General features: G+C 47.3%; 1 protein-coding gene across 1 annotated transcript; it reads right to left on the bottom strand.

Annotated features, from left to right (window-relative positions):
* Window positions 1-526: 526 nt before the first annotated feature.
* On the bottom strand, window positions 527-23,396 carry RAMP3 (receptor activity modifying protein 3). The gene is made up of 3 exons (XM_027539291.1): window positions 23,240-23,396; window positions 5,424-5,556; window positions 527-1,732 (listed from the first exon to the last, which is right to left on the bottom strand). Exons 1-3 carry the CDS (start codon window positions 23,301-23,303, stop codon window positions 1,477-1,479), a joined length of 453 nt encoding a protein of 150 aa, XP_027395092.1. The 5' UTR covers window positions 23,304-23,396; the 3' UTR covers window positions 527-1,476.
* Window positions 23,397-24,183: the final 787 nt, after the last annotated feature.

Genomic DNA, 24,183 nt, shown 5'->3' with positions numbered 1-24,183 from the left:
GCACCTCTGGGCAGGAAGAGGAGCAGGGCCTCTGAAGGACATAGAGACTGCCCTGCTAGGTTCCCTCCACATCCACTCACAGCCACGGTTCCACTTCTGGGCCCCAGCAAGACGGTGCTGAAGTAAACCGCCCACATTCGAAAGCATGGCTAGGGAACTGGAACGCCACCGGGGACCAGAGAGAAGCTTGCAGACAAAGCGCCTCCACCAGCTGCTCCCTGGTCCCCAGGACCAGGCGGGGGTCCTGGCAAGCCCGATGCAACCTCGAAATGCCGGAAAGATGAAGTCTCCCCTCCATCCTCAAAGCGCAGGGAGCCAGTGGGAAGCACAAAACCTCTGAGAGCTGGATAGCGGATCCCTCCCACCTGCCCACACTCCCCTGGTTTGAGGCTCTCTTTGCTGCTCTGACCTCTGACCTCCTGGAGCCTCAATCACTCCGTCTGTAAAATTAGCCTGGGGGACTTGCCAGTTCTAAGAGGCCAGGCAGAGTCTCTGTGAATTCCCTGAAATAAAACTGGAAACCCCAGAAGTAGCATGTCTCTTTACTCACAGAAAGCAAAGGCACAGCAGACAGAGCTCAGCCAGTAGAGCGCACAAGGCCCCTACTCCGAGGCCTTGCTCACAGAGGGGTCCATTATCAAGGAGGCCCACACCAGCTGCGGCCACAGACCGGACGTCGCAAGCTATCCTGTGGTTCCTTGGAGCTCCCAGTTCAATTCTGTCTTCCAGATTCTCTCTAAGTGGGCTCCCCATCAAGAGGACTCAAGGCCTGCAAAGCGAGGACCCACAAAAGCCCCCTCCCACACTCTTTACTGCCCCACCCCCAGACAGGTGGGAATGAAAGAAAGTGAAGTCACTCAGTCGTGTCCGACTCTTTGCGACCGCCTGGACTGAAGCCTACCAGGCTCCTCCATCCATGGAATTTTCCAGGCAAGAGTACTGGAGTGGGGTGGGAATAGGCACACCTTTTCAGAGCAGAGACACTGTGGTAGGGCCAAGGCTGGGGGTGGTATTAGAGTAGGAGGTAGGGTCAGGGCTGGGGTGGAGTCAGAGTGGGAGGTGGAGTCAGAATAGGAGGTGGGGTCAGAGTAGGAGGTGGAATCAGAATAGGAGGTGGGGCCAAGGCTGGGGGTGGAGTCAGAGTAGGAGGTGGGGCCAGGACCAGGGGTGGGGTCAGAGTGGGAGACGGGGTCAGGGGTAGAGTCAGTTGGGAAGCGGGGTCAAGGTCAGGCCAGGGCAGGACCCTAAGGGACTTGGTACTGGGAACACCAGAGGCCCCAGCCCAGCCTGGGACAGCGCAGGTGAAGCAGCGGTGATCTGTGCCCAGCACACAAGCTCCAGCCACAGCACGTTTTCTCTATCACCAGCCCAAGACCACCGGGGCAAGGTTCGGGGGCAGCTGAAGCACCAGCTCAATCAGCCCTGCAGAACTTTCTTCCATCTCTCCAGGCATGGCCCCTCGGGCTCACCAGGCCCTCACAACACCTGTTCGGTGTGTTTGCTGCGCCACACCACCACACCAGTCATGGCGATGGTCAGCAGGACGGGCACGGTGATCAGCGGGATAAGAATTTCGTCTGGGGGGTCCTCCCAGTCTTGCCTGTCCACCGAGCAGTTTTGGAAGAACTGCCTATGGACGCTGGCGATGAAGCTCTCAGCCAAGGGGTTGGGCCAGTAGCAACCCACCACGTTGGTCTCCACCTCCGTGCAGTTGGTGAAGCTCTCGTAGTACCTATGAAAGCAGAGAGTTTGACCATTCAGCTCCCCCACCCCTTCTAACTTTGGCCCTGACTTACAGGAAAGTGGGAGGCAGTGCTGTGTGGCCACCGGTTCTCAGCATGGCCCCAGGCCACATGGGAACAGTGGCCTCATGCTACAATCTCTCTTGGGCCTGCTGGTCTGGCAGTATCCATCCCCCTGGTGTCCTTGCCCTGAGGTTCTTTTGCGTGGTGGCCCCATACCCTGCAAGAAACTCTGAGGCCATAAACTCCCCAAAATATACCCCATGCCCCCGTCTGCATCTCGTACATCATCCCTGCCCTCATCGTGGTCATCCACACTGTCACCTCCTCCCTACAAGGAAAGGAACTCCCAACACCCCAGGTCTGGACTCAGCCTCCAGGGTGCCAGCACCCCCAGGTCTTCCCAGAGGACACTCTGAGGCTGGGCTCTTTCTCCAAGGCCAAAGGTCACAGCCCCTTGACCTGCAAGGCCCTTCTCACCTAGGACCACTATATAGGCCTCCCATGGGGTCACTAAAAGTCGGACATGACTGAGCGACTTCACTTTCACTTTCCACTTGCATGCATTGGAGAAGGAAATGGCAACCCACTCCAGTGTTCTTGCCTGGAAAATCCCAGGGATGGGGGAGCCTGGTGGGCTGCCGTCTATGGGGTCACACAGAGTCGGACACGACTGAAGTGACTTAGCAGCAGCAGGGGAAGAAATCTCCCTGAGGCCAAGGGCCGGCTGCCTCCCAGTCAAGTTAACCTGCCTTCATTTACCTGACTGGGTGGTGCGGGGAGGTGGGGGGGGCATCCCACCCGTGAGCCCAGCCCCAACCTGTCTTCCTCTCCAAAGTTACCTTCTTCAGCCCCCACCTGACAGGACATGGGATCCCCTCTGCCCAGGGTCTTCCTGTCTGTGTTGACCAAACCTGGAAAGGCACTTAGCAAGCCGTGAATGAGGAGCCACATCCATCAAACAGCCAGGCTCCTGATGGTCCATGTGGCCAACCAAGTGTTACCACTAGCAGTTCCCAGAATTCAACCCCAAAACCCACTGACCGAGGATTACTGGCCTCTGGGGCTGCTGACCTAGACTGGAGCCATTGTTCAAGATGCTCTGGTCAGAAGACTGGTTGAATATCTGCCTCAGTGTGCCAGCTCCGACCACTGCCCACCTGGCAAAGTGCTTCACACAGGACAGGCTTGGGGCAGGAAGGGGTTCCTGCCTCAGCTCCCTGTGGGAACGAGGCTTTGCAACCACCCTCCTCCTTCCGGTACTGACCCAGGAAGGGTGGCCTGAGCAACAGGAAGGATCCGCTTCCTGCAGGAGCTTCCTGTACACAACCTTATCTCTGCCTGGAAAGGCAGTGGGAAACAGGGCAGCGGATCCATTCAGCCAGACCCTTCGCCACCCCTCCTGGTGGCCCTGGGGCAACCGGTTTCCCAGCCCAAACATTTGGCTGGTTGGTCAGGCACACATCTGCCCACACCCCTCAGGTAACGCAGGCAAGGAAGAGCCGCACAAGGCAAAAGACAGCAGGAAACAAAGGCTACAGCCTGGAATCCATGTGCAGAGCCCTGATGTGGTCCTCGGGATGGGTCCAGGCTCTGGGTTGCCTCACTAACCAGGTCCTCAGGCAAACCGTCACCCCCAAGACCCGCCCCTCCCACTGGGCCCTATGAGTGGCCTGCCACCCCAGAGCTTCTAACCCGACACCCGCAGAGCCCCCACCTGCCCCAGAGCTCAGAGCAACTGAGCCAAGGTACAAGAAGCAGGAGGCGGAGGGTGATTTGAGGCCCGTGTGACCCCCATGCACAGAAAACAGCACGAGATAGCAGCTTAGGGCTCAGGATGTGGAACCGATATCTTCCCATCTCAGCTTGGCTGACCATCTTCCTGACTTTGCCCACATTGCTTAGCCTCTGTGAGCCTCAGTTTCTCCACCTGTAAATGGGGTTCATAATTCTCAGCCCAATAAGGTAATGGACCTTATTAGGTGAAAGCCCCCACCTTGGTGAAAAGACCAAATTAAGTGCTGTGAATACACTTCTGGTAAGTGCCTGGCATATAGTAGGTTCTCAGTGAGGTCACAGGTGAGTCCCAAAGGCTAGGGTTTGGGCAGACTGCCCACGCTTGCTCCTTCTCAAGATCACTGGGAACTGACTCCTTATTGTGACAGAAAATGTTGTTACAATAAAAGACAGCAAAGGTCAGGCGCTCAGGCACGAGGCAACAGTTGCAGGAGGCCACCCCCACAGCCAGCACCCCGCCGTTCCCAGGGCTGGGGAGGCAGATGAGGCAGGGATGCACGCCTTTCCACACACAGTCCCAGGTGCTGTTAACTCATCAGCCTGCGTTCAAACTGGAGATAAAATCACGGTGTTCTTCCCAAGGAAGCTGCCATTTGTGTGACATCATGGAACCAGGGTCACGACAAGCTCTGTTCTTCCCAAGCTACTCTGGTCACCCCTTTCCATGCCCTCCCTTCAGTCTGTCTCCCAGAGCACCCTCCCTCCAGCCCCTGGGGGTGCTCTCACAATGAGCAAAAACACAGCCATGGGCCAGAGGGGAAAGTTGGGATGTGGAACCCAGAAGGCAGGCAAACTGCCCCTGGCAGGTTCCCTCTTCCGCCAGCAAACTTTTCCCTAGTCCAGTAGACATCGGCCCCTCTCTCCTCCAAGACCCCCTCCGGGCTGACCTCTCTACTGTTCTCCAGCCCTGGGGCTGGATGTCTGTTTAATCTCACTGAGGCTTTAGCAGGTGACAGAAGCCAAGGACAGGAAACTCACACCTCCTCCCTAAACCTCCACCCCTGTGTGTCCACTCTGGGCTTGGCATTCAGGTTCCAAGGACAATAAGAAGCCTGGCCAAGGCCCTTCCTGAACATCCCCCTCCCCTTTCCCAGCAGACACAGAAATTGTGTTCCATTTGGTTCAGTGAACAGCTATGTGTGGAGTCCATGAGGGGGCTGTGGATGTGCCCACAAGGAGCCACTGTCCCCTAGGGAGATGGCCATGGAAGCCCATAGAACAACCACTGGGAACAGACAGCACAGGAGCCAGGGTCTTGGGGTGGAAAGGGCTGATGCAACTGATAGAAATCCAGGGGTCCCAGGCAGGCATGGCCCACAGGACAGATTGAATGCAGCAGCCACCAGTACTGTGCCAGACAGAGACTTCTAAGTGAGAAGTGGGGGAAGGTAGGCACAGGCCATCAGTGATTTCCGAGGAGGTGAAAGGTGTACCTAGACACTTGATGCTGGGTGTGATCACAGGAGATGAAAAATATCTCAGAAGCTTCTAGAAAGTCGGGCCCTCTGTGGTGGGGCCCCCACCACACCAGGTAGAAACCAATGGGACTCAGTTTCTCTGTGGTCCAATGGTCCTGACTACCCACCCAGCCCTGGCTGGTGCTGTGAAGAAAACCCAAAATGACAACTCCACCCAGCACGGACCGTGAAGAGAGGCAGGCACCCCAGGGCAGGGCACCAACCACATTCAGGAAGGGGAGTGGGTGTCGGTGGTTCCCAGAGAAATGACCACACTCAGAAGAGTGGGGGATGCACAACCTGGAGTGTTCAATTTGGAGCAGCCTGTGTGGTCAGTGAGGGGAGTGAGGGGCTGGGAGGCTTGGAATGAACCTCGGAACTTGAGGAGCACAGGCGCTGTGGGCAGGGCAAGGGCAGGGACACTCACACGATGAACTCCGAGAGGTTGCACCACTTCCAGACCTCTACCTTCTTCATCTTTTCGGCGAAGGTCTTGCCACAGCGGGGCAGCATGGCCAACATACGCTTCTCATTGCAGCCACCCACCGGGGGAGACTCCCCTAGAGAGGAGAGAGTTGTGAGCATCACTAGGAAGGCTAGGTGCTGTCATGACCCTTGAAGGTTCGTGCTGATGCCCCTCAAGGTCTGCCCCCTGGGGTCTTCTTCCATCACCTTGGCCTCCATGTAACTCAAGAAGGTTGAAGCCAGTGCAGAAAACGGAACCCACATTGAGATGTCACCAAGACAGGACCAGAGGGGTCATAGAAAGAAGTCCTCTAGTGAAGCATGGAAAGAAGCAGGCAAGGGAGGGCAGCATGCAGAGAGATGGGGGTCTTGGGAGTGGAGAGGCTGAGGGAAGATGGGTTCCAGTGGGATAAAATATAGGAGAGGACTTCCCTGGTGGTCCAGTGGTTAAGAATCTACCTGCCAATGCTGGGTTCAATCTCTGGTCTGGGAAGATCCACATGTCACAGGGGCAAATAAGTCCATACACCACAACTACTGAAGCCCAAGCACCTAGAGCCCATGGTCTGTAACAAGGGAAGCCACTGCAATGAGAAGTCCGCATGTTGCAACTAGAGAGTAGCTCTCATTGCTCTCTGCAACTAGAGAAAGCCTGCATGAAGCAACAAAGACCCAACAGAGCCAAAAATAAATAAATAAAATATTTAAATAGAATAAATATATAGGAGAAAGTCACTGTGTCCTTGTATAAGATGAAGTCTTCTCATATGGCACTAAAAATACAAACAAAAGAAAAATATAGAAATTGAACTATATCAAATTTTTAGACTTTTGTGCTTCAAAAGATACCATCGAAAGAGTGAAGACATCCCACAGAATGAAAGCAAATATATGAAAATCATATCTCTGATACAGGGTTTGTGTCTAAAATATATAAAGAACTCTTATGGCTATTAAACAAGAGCAATGACTCATTTAAAAATAGGAAAAAGGGGAATTCCCTGGTGGTCCAGTGGTTAGGACCCAGTGCTTTCCCTGCCAGGACCTGGGTTCAATCCCTGGTTGGGGAACTAAGATCCCACAAGTCATGTGGCACAGCCAAGGTGGGCGGAGGGGGGTAGGGGAAGGAATGAAAGGTTTGGAAGGTTCTTATTCTATACATGAATTGATATAATATCACTTAGACTGTGATAAGTTAAAGATACTACAAATCCTAAAGCAACCACTAAAGTAATCAATAATAATTACTGCCAATTAGTGAAGGGGAAGAAGAAGGAGAAATAAAAAAGTGGAAAAAAAAATACAAAGTCTAAAAAAAGGCAGAAAAAGAGAGAAGTTGGGGCACGAACTGATGGTACCATGGTAGATTTAAAACTAACCATATCAATAAATTATCACATTGAAAGTAAATGGTCTTAGCACCTCAATAGAGAAATAAAAATTGTTAGGACTTTCTTGGCAGTCCAGTGGTTAAGACTCCAAGCTTCGACTCCAGGGGGTGCAGGTTTGACCCCTAGTCAGGGAGCTAAGATCCACATGCCACATGCCACAGGGCATAGCCAAAATTCAAAAAATGAAACAAGGATTATTAGATGAAATCAAAAGGCAAAATCAAAAATCCAATCACAGGCTATTTATACGTACCCTACCTTAAAATGACTCAAATAGATTCAGAGTAAAAGGTGGGGAACAATATGCCATGCTGCTGCTGCTGCTGCTGCTGCTAAGTCACTTCAGTCGTGTATGACTCTGTGCGACCCCATAGACGGCAGCCCACCAGGCTTCCCCGTCCCTGGGAGTCTCCAGGCAAGAACACTGGAGTGGGTTGCCATTTCCTTCTCCAATGCGTGAAAGTGAAAAGTGAAAGTGAATTCGCTCAGTCGTGTCTGACTCTTCGCGACCCCATGGACTGCAGCCCACCAGGCTCCTCCATCCATGGGATTTTTCCAGGCAAGAGTACTGGAGGGGGGTGCCATCGCCTTCTCCGATATGCCATGCTACCACTAATCAAAAGAAAGGTGGAGTGGCTACATTAATACTGGACAAAGTATATTTCAGAGCCAAGAGTATCACTAGAGATGAGTCTTTCCATAATAATTAAAGACTCAATTCATTAACAGTAGTTGGATGAAAGGGGAAGAAGTGACGTTGGAGGCTGGACCCAAAGGCAGACTAGTGCAGGTGTTCAGGCCTTCCCAGTTTATCTAAAGCCTAACAGAAGGCAGAGGTGGGTTTTCAAACTCCACACTCCCCCACTGAACCCACCCTGAGCCTCAGAACCTTCACATCATGGGGTCCCAGGCAGGCAGCAGCCAAGCCAGAAGCTGACACCCCTCAAAGAGGAGCCTTGCCATCTCTGCAGGAAGAGGGTACCCTTCTGAAGTTAACCACCACCACCAGATGCCCAGCCCCACCCCCTTGGAGTCACTGGTTTGCTGTGTGACTCTGGACAGACCCTTCACCTTGCTGGGCCTGTGTCTCCTCCTCTATAAAAGAGAGTGGTACTGATTCTGGGTGTTTTCACTAGTTAATAGTCATGCATCTCTTTCAACTTGTCTCCATCTGGCCACAACTGCCCCACCCACACACCACTCTGCCTGGACCCCCAGCCACCTAGCCCCCTTCCCAGGCTGTAGCAGGTCTGGATTATGTGCTCCCAGCCTGTCGATCCAGTTCTATTTTAACACAGCTCTCGATTCTGAAGTCCTTGATGGAAGCAATCTATTGTAATACAATTCTTCTGAAGGCAGAACAAAGCCATTCCCCTCTGAGGCTGGTACAGACCACCATACCCGAGCCCACCTGGAGATCTCTGGGGCTAGGGGCCTCCCTCCCAGCCCCTCTCAGCACTCAGTCTCTCAGGATGACCACGTGAGGTGGAACAAAGGTGTCTGACTTGGCTGTACATCCACAGTCCCTGAGGCCACAGCCCTGGCCCATGGCAAGGGTGACTCTGAGATTGGGACCAAACATTCGTATTTGTTAAAAAAAAACAAACGAACAAAAAAAACCCACCCCTGCGTGATTCCAATGTACTGCCAGAGCTGCAAACAAGCAGGGAAAGCTCACAACTACATGCATACAGGCACGGAGATCTTGTGCAATGAAGATTCTGAGCCAGTAGGCCTCCAGCACCAAGATGCTAATCTCTGACAAGTTCCAGGTGCTGAGAGGCCCTGCCCACACTCTGCAGAGTTAAGAGACAATGGGAGAGCTGAGGAGTCAGAGGTGGTCGAAAAGCCCCTCATGTTCACCATGACTCTATTCCCAGCCCAGATGCACTCACTCTACTCTCTGAGCCTCAGTTTCCCCTTCTGGAAATGAACACTGGCCTGGCTGCCCCTTGCCAGGCTTCCCTCAGCTTCAGTACTGACCAACGTCCACTGAGTGCCCTGTCCTAAGTGTGGTCCAACTTGCTGAGCCCCGCAACAGCCCAAAAAGACAGGGTCGCTGTGACCACTTGCTCAGTAACAGGGTGGGGGGCCAAACCCACATGCAGCCCTGGCTCCAGGCCGTGCAGGCCTGGAGTTAGTGACTCTGGGAGGCACAGGCTCTCGGGCTGCGTGGAGGCAGCTGAGAAGGCCACCTGTGCTCCATTCCCCCACCCCACCCCCAGCCGCCCTGTTGCACAGGCATTTTTTCCTCGCAGCTCATTGATAGCCCAACACAGGCTCCAGTCCACTTAATGTCCTCCACATCCAGCCATGTGCCCATTCCTGGGTCTGGCTGACAGTCTCTGCAGGGTATCCTACATGGGTCTCCTGAGTGCCACCCTCCACCCATGGGCACGAGCCAGTCAGGGCTCATACTGTGGTTTGCCCCTACTGGTACTGCCACTCCTCCCAGCTGCAGCCCAACTAGACCGGGCCATCTAGACCCCCTGGACCACCATCAAAACCCAGCTGGACCTGGATCCACGGACCTGGATGATCTGGACCTCCTCAGCCTAACCCAGCCACCACCTGTCAGATCACTGAGACCCAGTTCAGTGCTTCCTCCTCCTCCATCTCATTCTCCTCCTTCCCCCTGCACATCCTCCCTCTTGGAACTCCTTCCTCCTCTCCCTTTCTGATTCCTCATAGACCAGAATCTCCATATGTCCCAGGATCGCCACACACCAACATGGCAGGGGCCTGGCCAGAGCAGGTTGAGGATATGCCATCAAGGACCACGTGACATCCTGAGGCGAGTTTCCTGGGATAACTTCTCCTGCCCATGGTGGGAGTGGGCAGTGTGCTATGAGGATGCACAGGACAGGCACCATGGGACACCTGTCAAGTGACCTCCATGAGGGGATGGAGGGACAGTTAAGTAGAGCACCATTTCTGACGCACAGGCTTAAGGAACTCCCAGCAAAACCCAACAATCCATCCAGCGTTATAAGACTGAGGTAAAGTTTCTGGTACCGGAATGGGAGGTAGTGAGGTATCTGTCTAAAGTCCAACACCAAGGAGAGAAGACGGATGTGGGGCTGGGCTCAGTGGTACCAAGACTGGGACTTGGAAGTAAAACTTTCCTCTTTGGTGAGCTTGAGGTTTGCCTGTGAGAAGATAAGTGAGATTTACAAGTCCCTGAATGAAACACTTGGAAAGTCTTTAAATGCCAGAATTGACTGCCGTTTCAAAGAAAAGAAAATAGATGGTTTTGGAAAGTTCATGCTGTTTCTTCACTGAATTTTAGAGATCAAGTCCTGAGCCTTTGGAGTGGGAGCACTGACTCCAAGACCCTAGACTACCAGAGAACTAACCCTAGGAAGTATCAAATAGTGAGAACTCACACAAAGGAAACCACTTGAATATAAGCCCCACATCACCAACCACCAGTAGCACACAGTGCAGGATGCCTCATCTAAACAAACAAAGCAAAAATACAAACCCAGTCATCAACAGACAGGATCACCACTTCACTCAGCCTTGCCCATCAGAGAAAAAACAAACAAACAAACAAAAACTCAGCACAAATCTCACCTTATACAAGCTCACACAAACCACTGGACCAACCTTGGGAGGGCAGAAACCAAAAGGAAAAAAGAATTTAACCTTGAAGCCTGGGAAAAGGAGATCTCAAACACAATATTAAAAAAAATGAATAATGAAAAGGCAGATAAATACTATACAAATGAAGGAACAAACTAGAAACACTGAAGTCCAAATAAAGGAAGAGGAAATAGGCAAACTCCCTGAAAAAGAATTCAGAATAATGATAGTAAAGATGATCAAAAACCTTGAAAACAAAATGGAGAAAATGCAAGAATCAATTAACAAAGACCTAGAAGAATTAAGGAATAAACACACAGAGACAAACAACACAATTACTGAAATTAAAAATGCTCTAGAAGGAATTAATAGCAGAATATCTGAAGCCGAAGAACGAATCAGAGAGCTGGAAGATAAAATGGTGGAAATAACTTCTGAAGAGCAGAATAAAGTAAAAAGAATGAAAAGAACTGAGGCTAGTCTCAAAGACAACTGAGACAATATCAAAAGCACCAACATTCAAATTATAGGGGTCCCAGAAGAAGAAGAGAAAAAGAAAGGGTATGAGAAATTTTTTGAAGAGATTATAGTTGGAAATTTCCCCAACATGGAAAAGGAAATAGTCAATCAAGTCCAAGAGGCACAAAGAGTCCCATACAGGATAAACCCAAGGAGAAACATGCCAAGACACATACTAATCAAGATAACAAAGACTAAACACAAAGAAAGAATATTAAAAGCAGCAAGGAAGAAGCAACAAGTAACATACAAGGGAAATCCCATATTCTTAACAGCTGATCTTTCAGCAGAAACTCTCCAAGCCAGAAGGGTATATTTAAAGTACTGAAAGGGAAAAATCTACAACCAAGATTACTGTACCTGGCAAGGATCTCATTTAAAATTGATGGAGAAATAAAAGCTTTTCAGACAAGCAAAAGTGAAGAGAATTCAGTACCACCAAACTAGCTTTACAACAAATGTTAAAGGGACTTATATAGTCAAGAAATACAAGAGAAGAAAAAAGATCTACAAAATCAATCCCAAACAATTAAGAAAATGGTGATAGGAAGATATATATCAATAATTACTTTAAATGTAAATGGATTAAATGCTCCAACCAAAAGGCACAGACTGGCTGAATGTATGCAAAAACAAGACCCATATATATGATGTCTACAAGAAACCCACTTCAGACCTAAAGACACATATAGACTGAAAGTGAAAGGATGGGAAAATATATTCCATGAAAATGGGAAGCAAAATAAAGCTGGAGTAGCAATCCTTATATTGGACAAAATAGACCTTAAAATAAAGAATATTACGAGAAATAAGGAAGGACACTACATAATGATCAAGGGATCAATCCAAGACGAAGACATAACAATTATAAATATCTATGCACCCAATATAGGAGCACCTCAATAAGACAAACACCAACAGACATAAAAGGAGAAATTGACAGTAACACAATAACAGTAGGAGACTTTAACACCCCCACTCACACCAATGCACAAATCATCAAAACAGAAAATTAACAAGGAAACACAAGTCTTAAATGATGCATTAGATGAGATGGATCTTATTGATATCTTCAGGACATTCCATCCAAATGCAGAAGAATACACCTTCTTCTCAAGTGCACGTGGAACATTCTCCAGGATAGATCACATCTTGGGTCACAAATCAAACCTCAGTAAATTTAAGAAAATTGAAATCGTATCAAGCATCTTCTCTGACCACAATGCTATGAGACTAGATATCAATTACAAGAAAAAAACTGTAAGAAACACAAACACATGGAGATTAAACAACACATTTCTAAATAACCAACAAGTTACTGAATAAATCAAAATATAAATTAAAAAATCACTAGAAATAAATTACAATGAAAACATGACAACTCAAAACCTATGGGATGCAGCAAAAGCAGTTCTAAGAGTGAAGTTTATAGCAATACAATCCTACCTCAAGAAACACGAAAAACATCAACTAGACAACCTAACTTTACACCTAAAACAATTGGAAAAAGAAGAATAAAAAAACCCCAAACTTAGTAGAAGGAAAGAAGTCATAAAGATCTGAGCAGAAATAAATAAAAAGAAATGAGAGAAACAATAGCAAAGATTAATAAAACTAAAACCTGGCTCTTTGAGAAGATAAACAAAATTGACAAACCTTTAGCCAGACCCATCAAGAAAAAAAGAGAGAAGAACAAATCAACAAAATTAGAAATGAAAAAGGAGAGGTTACAACAGACAATGCAGAAATACAAAGGATTATAAGAGACTATTATGAACAACTATATGACAATAAAATGGATAACCTGGAAGAAATAAACAGATTCTTAGAAAAGTTCAATCTTCCAAGACTGAACCAGGAAGAAATAGAAATTATGAACAACCCAATTACAACCACTAAAATTGAAGCTGTGATCAAAAATCTCCCAAAAAACAAAAGCCCAGGACCAGATGGCTTCACAGGAGAATTCTATCAAACATTTAGAGAAGAGCTAATGCCTATTCTTGTAAAACTCTTTCAAAAAATTGCAGAGGAAGGAACACTTCCAAACTCATTCTATGAGGCCACCATCACCCTGATACCAAAACAAGACAAAGACAACACAAAAAAAGAAAACTACAGGCCAATATCACTGATGAATTTAGATGCAAAAATCCTCAACAAAATTTTAGCAACACATAAAAAAGCTCATACACCATGATCAAGTTGGGTTTATTCCAGGAATGCAAGGATTCTTTAATATATGAAAATCAATCAATGTGATACACCGTATTAACAAACTGAAAGATAAAAATCATATGATAATCTCAATAGATGCAGAAAAAGCCTTTGACAAAATTCAGCACCCATTTACGATTAAAACTCTTCAAAAAATGGCCATAGAAGGAACCTACCTCAACATAGTAAAGGCCGTATATGATAAGCCTATAGCAAACATTCTTAATGGTGAAAAACTGAAAGCATTCCCCTAAGATCAGGAACAAGACAAGGTTGTCCACTTTCACCACTATTATTCAACATAGTTCTGGAAATCCTAGCTATAGCAATCAGAGAAGAAAGAGAAATAAAAGGAATCTAGATTGGAAAAGAAGAAGTGAAGCTCTCACTGTTTGCAGATGACATGATACTGTACATAGAAAACCCTAAAGACAGTATCAGAAAATTACTAGTGCTAATCAGTGAATTTAGCAAAGTTACAGGATACAAAATCAATACACAGAAATCACTTGCATTTCTATATACTAATAATGAAAAATCAGAAAGAGAAATTAAGGAATCAATCCCATTCACCACTGCAACAAAAAGAATTAAATATCTAGGAATAAACTTACCTAAGGAGACAAAAGAACTGTACACAGAAAATTATGACACTAATGAAAGAAATCAAAGATGACATAAACAGATGCAGATATATTCCATGTTCCTGGGTAGGAAGAATCAATATTGTGAAAATGAATATACTATCAAATGCAATCTACCAGATTCAATGCAATCCTTATCAAATTACCAATGGCATTTTTCACAGAAATAGAACAAAAATTTCACAATTCACATGGAAACACAAAAGATCCCAAATACCCAAAGCAGACTTGAGAAAGAAGAATGGAGCTGGAGGAATCAAACTTCCTGACTTCAATTTATACTACAAAGCTACAGTCATCAAGACAGTATGGTACTGGCACAAAAACAGAAATATAGATCAATGGACCAAGATAGAAAGCCCAGAGATAAACCCATGTACCTATGGGTACCTTATTTTTGACAAAGGAGGCAAGAATATACAATGGGGAAAAGACAGCCTCTTCGATAAATGGTGCTGGGAAAACCGGACAGCTACATGTAAAAGAATGAAATTAGAACACTTCCTAACACCACACACAAAGATAAACTCAAAATGGATTAAAGACTTAAATGTAAGAGCAGAATCTATAAAACTCTTAGAGGAAAACATAGGCAGAGCACTTGATAACATAAATCAAAGCAAGATCCTCTATGACCCACCTCCTAGAGTAATGGAAATAAAAACAAAAGCAAACAAGTGGGACCTGATTAAACTTAAAAGCTTTTGCACAGCAAAGGAAACTATAAGCAAGGTGAAAAGACAACCTTCAGAATGGGAGAAAATAATAGCAAATGAAACAATTGACAAAGGATTAATTTCCAAAATATACAAGCAGTTCATACAACTCAATGCCAGAAAAACAAAAAACCCAATCGAAAAGTGGAAAAAAGACCTAAACAGACATTTCTCCAAAAGACATACAGATGGCTAACAAACACATGAAAAGATGGTCAACATCGCTCATTATTAGAGAAATGCAAATCAAAACTACAATCACCTCACACCAGGCAGAATGGCCCTCATCAAAAAGTCTACAAACAATAAATGCTGGAGAGGCTGTGGAGAAAAGGGAACACTCTTGCACTGTTGGTGGAACGTAAATTGATACAGCCACTATGGAAGACAGTATGGGGAGTCCTTAAAAAAACTAGGAATAAAATCACCGTATGACCCAGCAATCCCACTCCTAGACATATACCCTGAGGAAACCAAAATTGAAAAAGGCACATGTATCCCATTGTTCATTGCAGCACTTTTTACAATAGCTAGAACATGGAAGCAACCTAGATGTCCATCAACAGTTGAGTGGATAAAGAAGTTGTGGTACATATACACAACGAAATATTACTCAGCCATAAAAGGGAACGCATTTTAGTCAGTTCTGATGCGGTGGATGAACCTAGAACCTATTATACAGAGTGAAGTGAGTCAAAAGAGAAAGATAAATATCATATTCTAGTACACATATACGGAATCTAGAAGAATGGTACTGAAGAACTTATTTACAGGGCAGCAGTGGAGAAACAGACATAGAGAATAGACTTATGGGCATGGGGAGAGGGGAGGAGAGGGTGAGATGTATGGAAAGAGTAACATGGAAACTTACATTACCATATGTAAAATAGATAGCCAACGGGAATTTGCTGTGTGTCTCAGGAAACTCAAACAGGGGCTCCATATCAACCTAGAGCAGTGGGATGGGAAGAGAAATGGGAGGGAGGTTCAAAAGGGAGAGGATATATGTATACCTATGTCTGATTCATGTTTGAGAGAAAACAACAAAATTCTATAAAGCAATTATCCTTCAGTAAAACAATAAATTAAAAAGAAAAACAAAAAAAAAAGAGAGGTAAAGATGCAGATTCCTGACAACACCAAGAAGGTAGATGGCTGCCACCCACTCAGGCTACCAGCTGCATTAGTAAAGGTCTCAGGAATTAACTTGGAATAGAAAACCATTTCAGCGGTTCCATCAGGGAAACAAAGAAAAGGCAGGCAGGACTGTGTTTCTTTTGTCTAGGGAACTTTCAGACTCTGGGAAGTGATAAATAGCCAAACAGATGCATTTCCGAGAGAAAAGGCTTTTATGGCCAGTCATTTGGAAATGAAAAACAGGAGCTCTCATTCTCCTCCAGGGCAAACAAGCAGCAAGCAGGCCGTGGCCTCGGTGGGCTCAGCAGTGACGGGCCGTGGCCCGTATGGCTCTGGGACACTGTGGTGTCTGGAAGGTTCTGCTCTCAGCCCTTGTGGTCTGGCGAGTTCTTCCCCATCCTGGACCTCAGTTTCCATATAGTGACATCAGAGGACCTCCAAGGCACCTCTGAGCCAAGCACCTCCTTGCAATCACTGGGGTACCTGATATCCAGCACTGCACCTGGGCCCACTTGAGTGCACAGAATCCAATGCGACAGGAGACGGCTCGACGGCAGGACATTACTCCCACCAGTGACAAAAACAGTGACAGTGCCGTGTTTATACACAGACACACTGGCACAGGCACTCTGTCTGGTGGTGCTGTAAGTGAGCCCCTGGGAGCCACAGATGCTAGCAAACTCAAGTGTTCACAGAATGTGTGCCAGGCACTGGCAGGAGCTTCCCATACATGCAATCCTTCACTCCACACTCCTAGGTCCCCACACAGGGTTACGGGGCCTCAACTGACTGAATCCAACTGACAGTCACATGCATGCATGCGTGCTTAGTCGCTTCAGTCGTGTCTGACTCTCTGGGATCCCATGGACTGCAGCCCTCCAGGCTCCTCTGTCCATGGGATTTCCCAGGCAAGATACTGGAGTGGGTTGCCATGCCCTCCTCCAAGGGGATCTTCCCAACCCAGAGATCGAACTCATGTGTCCTGTAGCTCCTGCATTGCAGGCGGATTCTTTACTGCTAAGTCACCAGGAAAGCCCTACTGGCAGTCACAACAGCCCTTTCTAGGTTGCTAGAGTGGGAAAAGCTGAGACTAAGTGCCACTAAATGTTTTATGATCATGGGGAACAACTGCTGCAAAGAGAGAGGCACCCCAGGAGTAATATCCAAACCCAACGGTTTGGTCAAGAGCAAGGCATGAAACTGAGCCAGTAGGCCTTGGGTTAATTAGTAGAACTTCAAGCCAAAAGGAAAAAAAAAAAGGTGGGGGGCAGGGGAAGGTTTTTTAAATGCAAGTAAGTTTAGGACCCCATGGACTGGTGAGCCATGGCCTGCCAGGCTCCTCTGTCCATGAAATTCTCCAGACAAGAATACTGGAGTGGGTTGCCATTCTCTTCTCCAGGGGATCTTCCCAACCCAGGGATTGAACCCAGGTCTCCTGCACTTCAGGCAGACTCCTTACTGTCTGAGCCACCAGGAAGCCACATCATAATTGTGTCTTATCTTTGGATAATATTACCAAAATTAATCTATAAATTACCAAAATTAATCTATGATCTCTATTTAACTGTCTTAAAGAAAAGTGAGCACTTACAAATCAAACATTTCTAAATACAACAAAAAACTAACCAAAATGCAAGGAGATCCAGCCAGTCCATTCTGAAGGAGATCAGCCTTGGGATTTCTTTGGAAGGAATGATGCTAAAGCTGAAACTCCAGTACTTTGGCCACCTCATGCGAAGAGTTGACCCATTGGAAAAGACCCTGATGCTGGGAGGGATTGAGGGCAGGAGGAGAAGGGGACGACAGAGGATGAGATGGCTGGATGGCATCACTGACTCGATGGACGTGAGTCTGAGTGAACTCCGGGAGTTGGTGATGAACAGGGAGGCCTGGTGTGCTGCGATTCATGGGGTCGCAAAGAGTCGGACACGACTGAGCGACTGAACTGAACTGAACTAAACCAAAATGAGTTTCAGGTTCATGTGCTCTGCAGAATATTAAGTATTAAATTAATATCCAGTATTAAGATTTGTTAATTAATACAGATATGTCTTCAGAGTCATCAGTACTACGTATGATACTTCTCTTGTACAAAGGTTTACTGAAGTCAGTAAATTCATGTTATATCTATTGAAAAAATTATCAACAAAAAACTGATTTGCCATGATGATATTGTCATAAGTAGTAAAATACAGAAAAATGGTATAGAAGTTTTTAGATGAACTCTTTAGAAATGATTATATGTTTTAATTTTTTTAGATTCTCAGTAACTTGAAACTTAAAAGTTTTGCTAAATTAAGTTAAATGATAAAAATCCATTGAAGGTCTAGGTCTTTTTTTAAGATAAAATACTGGAACATTGATTGTTATACAAGTCTAGCAATCTTTTGTCTTCTTAGGAGAGAAAAAACTAAAGATATTTATATCACTTTAAAGAGAGAAATTAAGCTATAAAAATGTATGTTTTTAGAGGTTATAGAACATGTTTATAAGTTTGTCAATTAGAAAATGTTAGTATAACAAACAGTTCAATTACTCGCCTTTTGGTTTTTGCTAGAGATTAGGATTTTTAAGGATGAAAATTATAATAAATATGTAATTAAAACTGCCAAAAATAAGTCAGTTGTGTCCGATTCTGTGCAACCCCATAGACTGTAGCCTTCCAGGCTCCTCCGTCCATGGAATTCTTCAGGCAAGAACACTAAAGTTAGGTAGCCAATGGCTAAGACTCCGCACTCCCAATGCAGGGGGCCAAGGTTCAAACCCTGGTCAAGAAACTAGATCCCATATGCTGCAACTAAGCATATGCAGGCTGGAACAAAGATCCCGCATGCCAAAACTAAGAGTTTGCATGCCTGACGAAGATCAAAGATCCTGTGTCGCAACTAAGACCTGGCACAGCTAAATAAATAATTTTTAAAAAAAAAAGAATGGAGATAGTTGTGTTAAAGAAAAAAGAAAAACAATTTTGCCCTAGAGCTCATCGTTTCTAGATGGGGAAAGGATAAGGGACAAACTTACATGAATACAGAAATCGTGGAGGTTTATGTAAAAGGAATCTTAAGAAAAGTTTTATGCATGGTCAGGATTGAATAAGATTAGATTGAAGTTAATAAAATAGATTAATTTTATTATCAAAAGTAAACTAATACAAGACTGGAGTTTGGTTTTCTCACTCTGTTAAAAGAGCAATGTTTCCTGGAATATTGAGCTGTTTTTGATAAGAGATTTTAGGTTTCCTTCTCTAGCTAACTGAGTTCTCCAAATGGCCCCTGAAGCATCTCTGAAAGAAATATTAAACTAATCAAGATTATTTGGTTTATTAAACTTTATGGAGAGCATTAAATGAAAAATTGACCTAGTGAAGTTGTCAGAGTATAACTACTCATGACATGTATCACTGCTTGCTTTAAGTTAGTGCATGTACAACATTTGTGTGACAACTGGATATAGCTGATAAGATATGTAACCTATAAAGGGCTTCCCAAGTGGCACTCATGGCAAAGGACAGTCTGTCAATGAAGAAGACATAAAAGACATGGGTTCAATCCCTGGGTGGGAAGATCCCCTGGAGTAGAGCACAGCAACCCACTCTAGTATTCTTGTCTGGAGAATCCCATGGACAGAGAGCCTGGCAGGCAATAGTCTACAGGGTTGCAAAGAGTCAGACATGACTGAGGCAACTTAACACACACACATAACCTATAAAAGGTCCCACTGTCAACATACCTTTGTAGTCCTTTGTTATGTCTGATTAGTTTTCCTCCAACATGGATAACTAGGCTTTTCATATAAATGAAAAAAAAACTGAAAAAAATTTTTGTTTATATGAAAAAATAACTACTTTTCATATAAGCGAAAAGTAGGACTAGCACCAAGGCAGAGGATAGACCCAGGGCAAGCAGCAAACATGATCAAGGGACAAATATTTTTATCATTATTGCTTTCTACTGAAAGACTTGCCATCAAAAGGGGAAAACGATAGAAGAAATTTTCACATATTGAGGTATGTGGAAGTCATTCTGATTTATATGATTTAACTCAAATTTTACACTAATTTAAAAGAGCTTGTTTGTGGCCTATTTAACACACATTGTAGGGCTTCCCTGGTGGTCCAGTGGCTAAGACTCCATGCTCCCAATGCAAGGGACCTGGGTTCCATCCCTTGTCGGGGAACTAGATCCCACAAGTCGCAACTAAAGTTCACATGCCACAACTAAAAGACTGCATGCTGCAACTAAGACCCAGCACAGCTGAATAAATAAATAAAAGAAATAAATATTTTTAAAAGAATTAATGACTGAAAAGTTGTAGACATGGAGTGACAAAAGTAGCAGTTAGGCCTTACAGCAGTCTCAGAATCTGTAGCTCCTCCCTGAAGAACTTAGATAACACTGTCCAATACCTATTTCTGAGTTGTCTTACAGAATCTAAAACCACCACGGAGAAAGAGCTAACTGCCTGATGATCAAACTGCAGCCGTAATACAAGCTGCTCCAATTTGAGCAGTGCTGTTCTGCACATAGCCCCCACCTGCACATCCTTGAAGCTTTCCCTTAAAAGCTCTTGCCCTGGGACTTCCCTGGCAGTCCAGTAGTTAAGATCTTGCCTTCCAGGGCAGAGGGTACAGGTTGGGTCCCTGGTCAGGGAGCTAAGATCCCACATGCCTTGAAGCCAAACAACCAAAATGTAAAACAGAAGCAATATTGTAACAAATTCAATCAGTTCAGTTCAGTCACTCAGTTGTATCCAACTCTTTGTGACTCCATGGACTGCAGCACACCAGGCTTCCCTGTCCATTACCAACTCCCAGAGCTTGCTCAAACTCATGTCCATAGAGTCGGTGATGCCATCCAACCATCTCATCTTCTGTTGTCCCCTTCTCCTCCTGCCTTCAATCTTTCCCAGCATCAGGGTCTTTTCTAAAGAGTCAGCTCTTCACATCATGTGGCCAAAGTACTGGAGCTTCAGCTTCAGCATCAGTCCTTCCAATGAATATTCAGGACTGATTTCCTTTAGGATTGACTGGTTTGATCTCCTTGCAGTCCAAGGGACTCTCAAGAGTCTTCTCCAACACCACAGTTCAAAAGTCTCAGTTCTTCTGCACTCAGCTTTCTTTATGGTCCAACTCTCACATCCATACAAGACTACTGGAAAAACCATAGCTTTGACTAGATGGACCTTTGGTGGCAAAGTAATGTTTCTGCTTTTTAATATGCTATCTAGGTTGGTCAACAAATTCAATAAAGACTTTTAAAATGGTCCACATTAAAAAAAAAAAAAACATAAAATCATTGTAAAAAAATTGTAAAAGCTCTTGCCCTCTGGTTGGCAAGTTGGAGTTGATTTGGGTGGTCTGCCATCTTCCTAGGTTGCTGGCTTCCTGAATAAAGCATTTTCCCCCCGCTAACCCTTGTGTCTTGAAGACTGATTTTTGAGCATTGAGCAGTCAAACCTGAGTGCAGTTTCGGCCCCAGTCAGTAACAGGCACCAGCTGAGTGGACTTCTGCTGGACCTCACGACCCCAGGGCCCTGCATAGCAGCACCTGCTTCTGAATTAGGGTTTGTAATTCTCAAAGCACCTTCCCTGATGGGTCCTTCAGAGCCTGTCCTCAGTGGAACCTGATGATCACTAGGAACAGCCCCCTTGCTAGCCCAGCTCCCTGTACCCACTTTGTACCACCCAGAGACAGCTCAGCGATGGCAGGGTGTCAGCATCCAGAGCAGCCCTGGCACCCTCCTTCAAGATGCAGCTGCCTCCAGGGCTGATATGGCCCCCGTCCCATGTATGACAAAGCAGTGTGAGCACATGAGCAGGTCTGTCTCTCTGTGCATCTCCTTGACTCAGTCAGGAGTCAGTTTCTGAGGTCCTCACTCTGATGAGGCCAGCACTGGACTGCGTCTGCTGAGGAGCTGACCTGGACCCTGACCCTGGCTGGGGAGCCTGAGCCCAGGTTCCGTGGGCGAGGGACACCGGGTCCAATGAGACAAGATGAGGTGGCTCCCAGAACCACACCAACATGAGCCCAAGGCTATTAACATGGAAGGTTTCTCCACAGGGCCTGCCTTTGGTCCTTCTCACCTCCAGGCTATAGGTGGGCAAGGAGAGCCTCAGTTTCCATCATAATGAATCAGAGTCTTCTCCCATTACAAGAACCAAAATCTCCATCCAGACGTAGAGAACGGACTTGTGTACACAGCAGGGGAAGAAGAGGGTAGGACGAACTGAGAAAGCAGCGCTGACACATATACACTACCATGTGTAAACAGATAATGAGTGGGAAGCTGCTGTGTAACAGAGGGAGCCCAGCCTGGTGCCCTGTGATGACCTAGAGGGGTGGCATGGAAGCAGGGAGAGGGAGGAGATATATATGTAATTACGATGGATTCGTGTTGTTGTATGGCAGGAACCAACACATTTTAAAGTAACTATCTTCCAATTAAAAAATTAAAATAAAAAAAACTTCATCCAAGGGCTTTGCATTTGAAGCTTGCTGAAATCCTGTATCAGTGTGCTCCTGATCTCCTGACTTCTGGAAGCCACCAATCACTCTTTCCTCTAACACAAAAACTCAGCTAACCCTACGGCTCTAACCCCTGAACATTAAATGAAGTCATACTTTATCCACCCCAGACATCACCAGTGGAAAGATAACCTGGAGTTCAAGATGCCAATGGGCCTAAGCAGCTTTTTCCAAATTCTAGGTCATCGAAGCTGACAGTGGCAATGCAAACAAGCCCAATTTTACATCTTACAGTCAGGGAAACTGAGGCCAGTGAGAACAAGGGAGCATCCCAAAGGACCCAGGGGACTGTGGACCCCCAGGCCAGGGCTTCCCCCTCTCAGAGCTGGCCAGGCTCAGGAAGGCTCTCCCACGGAAACCCTCCCCAAACACGGATACCCTATCACTGGTTCTTGGATGATTTCCTTAGAAGGATTTTTCAAAACAAGCATTTCATTCAATCCATTCCCAGTTTGTGAGCAATGTGTCTTCCCAGGAGCCCCGTGTTTTCTCGGTGGAGAAGGGATCTGGGAGGGGAAACCTCAGAAAGCCGCCCTCTGTCCCCTCCAGCCAGTTGCTCCAGACACAGGCATACACACTCACACTGAAACACTGGCTTCGGAGGACAGACACAGCAGGGAAGATCTAGCACTCCCACTTCTGGTTTCCTCTCATCCACACCCCTGCGCCGGCTGTGCACGCAGGAGCCCCGGACGTGGAGCACACTACCTCACAGGGAGGAGGGAGATGGACACGCCCGCCAGTCCCCAGCCCCAGAACAGCGAGGCCGGAGACATCACAGCAGGGAGGAGCGGGCTCTGGCCGAGCACGCTGCCGAAGCACAGCCTGCAGGAGACCCTTCGCCTTCCTTCCAAGCCCGGCCCGTCACCATCAGCTGGAGCATCCTGGGGACCGCGCCTCCAGAGCCCGGCGCGCCGGGCTGGCCCAGGTCGGTGCTGAGGAGGAGGAGCAGCCAGGTGCAGAGGCAGGATGCCAAAGGCCGCGAGGATCCCACGACCCCCAAGGAGGTCGGGGCGCCCCGGCGCCGGACTCAGCGCCCCCTTACCGCAGAGCAGCAGCAGCAGCAGTAGTGGAAAAAAGTAGGGGCGCCGCAGCGCTCTTGTCCCCATGGCTGGCCAGCTGTCGCGCGCGGTCCAGCTGTGACGCACAGTCCAGCGGCGGCGCGCGGTGCAGATGCATCCCCGCTGGGGGCGCCCGGGGACGGAGCCCAGGCCGGGGAGGGGCCTCAAAGAGCCCGCCCCCAGGAGGTGCCTGCCCCTAGGCTGTGCTCTCCGCCCTCTGGGATGCTCCTCCCTCCCCGCAACAGGTGCCCTCCAGCAGGTCGCGCTCTCCCAGGACGTGCTGCCCCTCAGGACGCTCCCATCCCTATGACGAGCCCCGCCAAGGACTCGTCCTACCCCCCAGGACGTGCCTCCCCTCACTGACTGGTCCTTCCCCCAGGACGCATCCCCTCCCCAGCGCATATCCTCTTCCTTCTGCCCTAAGGGTGCAGTCCTAGAAGACCTGGTGTCCAGCTGGGCTGGGGAGCAGGCTTGGGGGCAGGTGGGAGCCTGGCGGGGAGTGGGGTGGACCCAGCAGGTGCACCCACCCTCAACCCAGACCACAAAGGAGCCTGGGAAGGTGTCTGGAGAAAGATAGCTGTGGGGTTCGGTGCCATGGGAGACCGGGGAGGGAGCAAGTGGGTGCAGGGGGCAACCCCCTTGGAGAAAGCTGGGTGTGAGTGGAGGCATCTCTGTGAGGGGGTGAGAAGTGGGGACTTCTGGGTAGAACCCCAAGTACTTATGGGCCTCAAGCCCTAGGATACCTTCCTGGGGTCTTCCCTCTGCCAAGAACCTTTGCACCCCTCTGGACCAGAGAGGGTGGGGCATGCACACACCTACACTGACACACACCCCACCGCCCACGGCTAGAACTGAGTCCTCAGGCCCCAGTCCGTACCCTGTGCCCTCTGGAGGCCTCAGGGGACAAAATGAGGGCCAAGAGAGTGAC

The sequence above is a fragment of the Bos indicus x Bos taurus genome, chromosome 4 (genome assembly GCF_003369695.1).
Source record: "Bos indicus x Bos taurus breed Angus x Brahman F1 hybrid chromosome 4, Bos_hybrid_MaternalHap_v2.0, whole genome shotgun sequence".
Classification (NCBI taxonomy): domain Eukaryota; kingdom Metazoa; phylum Chordata; class Mammalia; order Artiodactyla; family Bovidae; genus Bos; species Bos indicus x Bos taurus.
Note: the sequence above shows the minus strand (reverse complement) of the source record. Positions and strands in the feature narration are given on the sequence as shown.

Excerpts from the sequence above, each read along its gene's own strand:
- RAMP3 (XM_027539291.1), bottom strand. The coding sequence starts at position 23,303 with ATGGGGACAAGAGCGCTGCGGCGCCCCTACTTTTTTCCACTACTGCTG. Across the intron at positions 5,557-23,239 it reads GCTGCTGCTGCTGCTCTGCG|GGGAGTCTCCCCCGGTGGGT; the intron begins GTAAGGGGGCGC and ends TCTCCTCTCTAG. Across the intron at positions 1,733-5,423 it reads AACCTCTCGGAGTTCATCGT|GTACTACGAGAGCTTCACCA; the intron begins GTGAGTGTCCCT and ends CTGCTTTCATAG.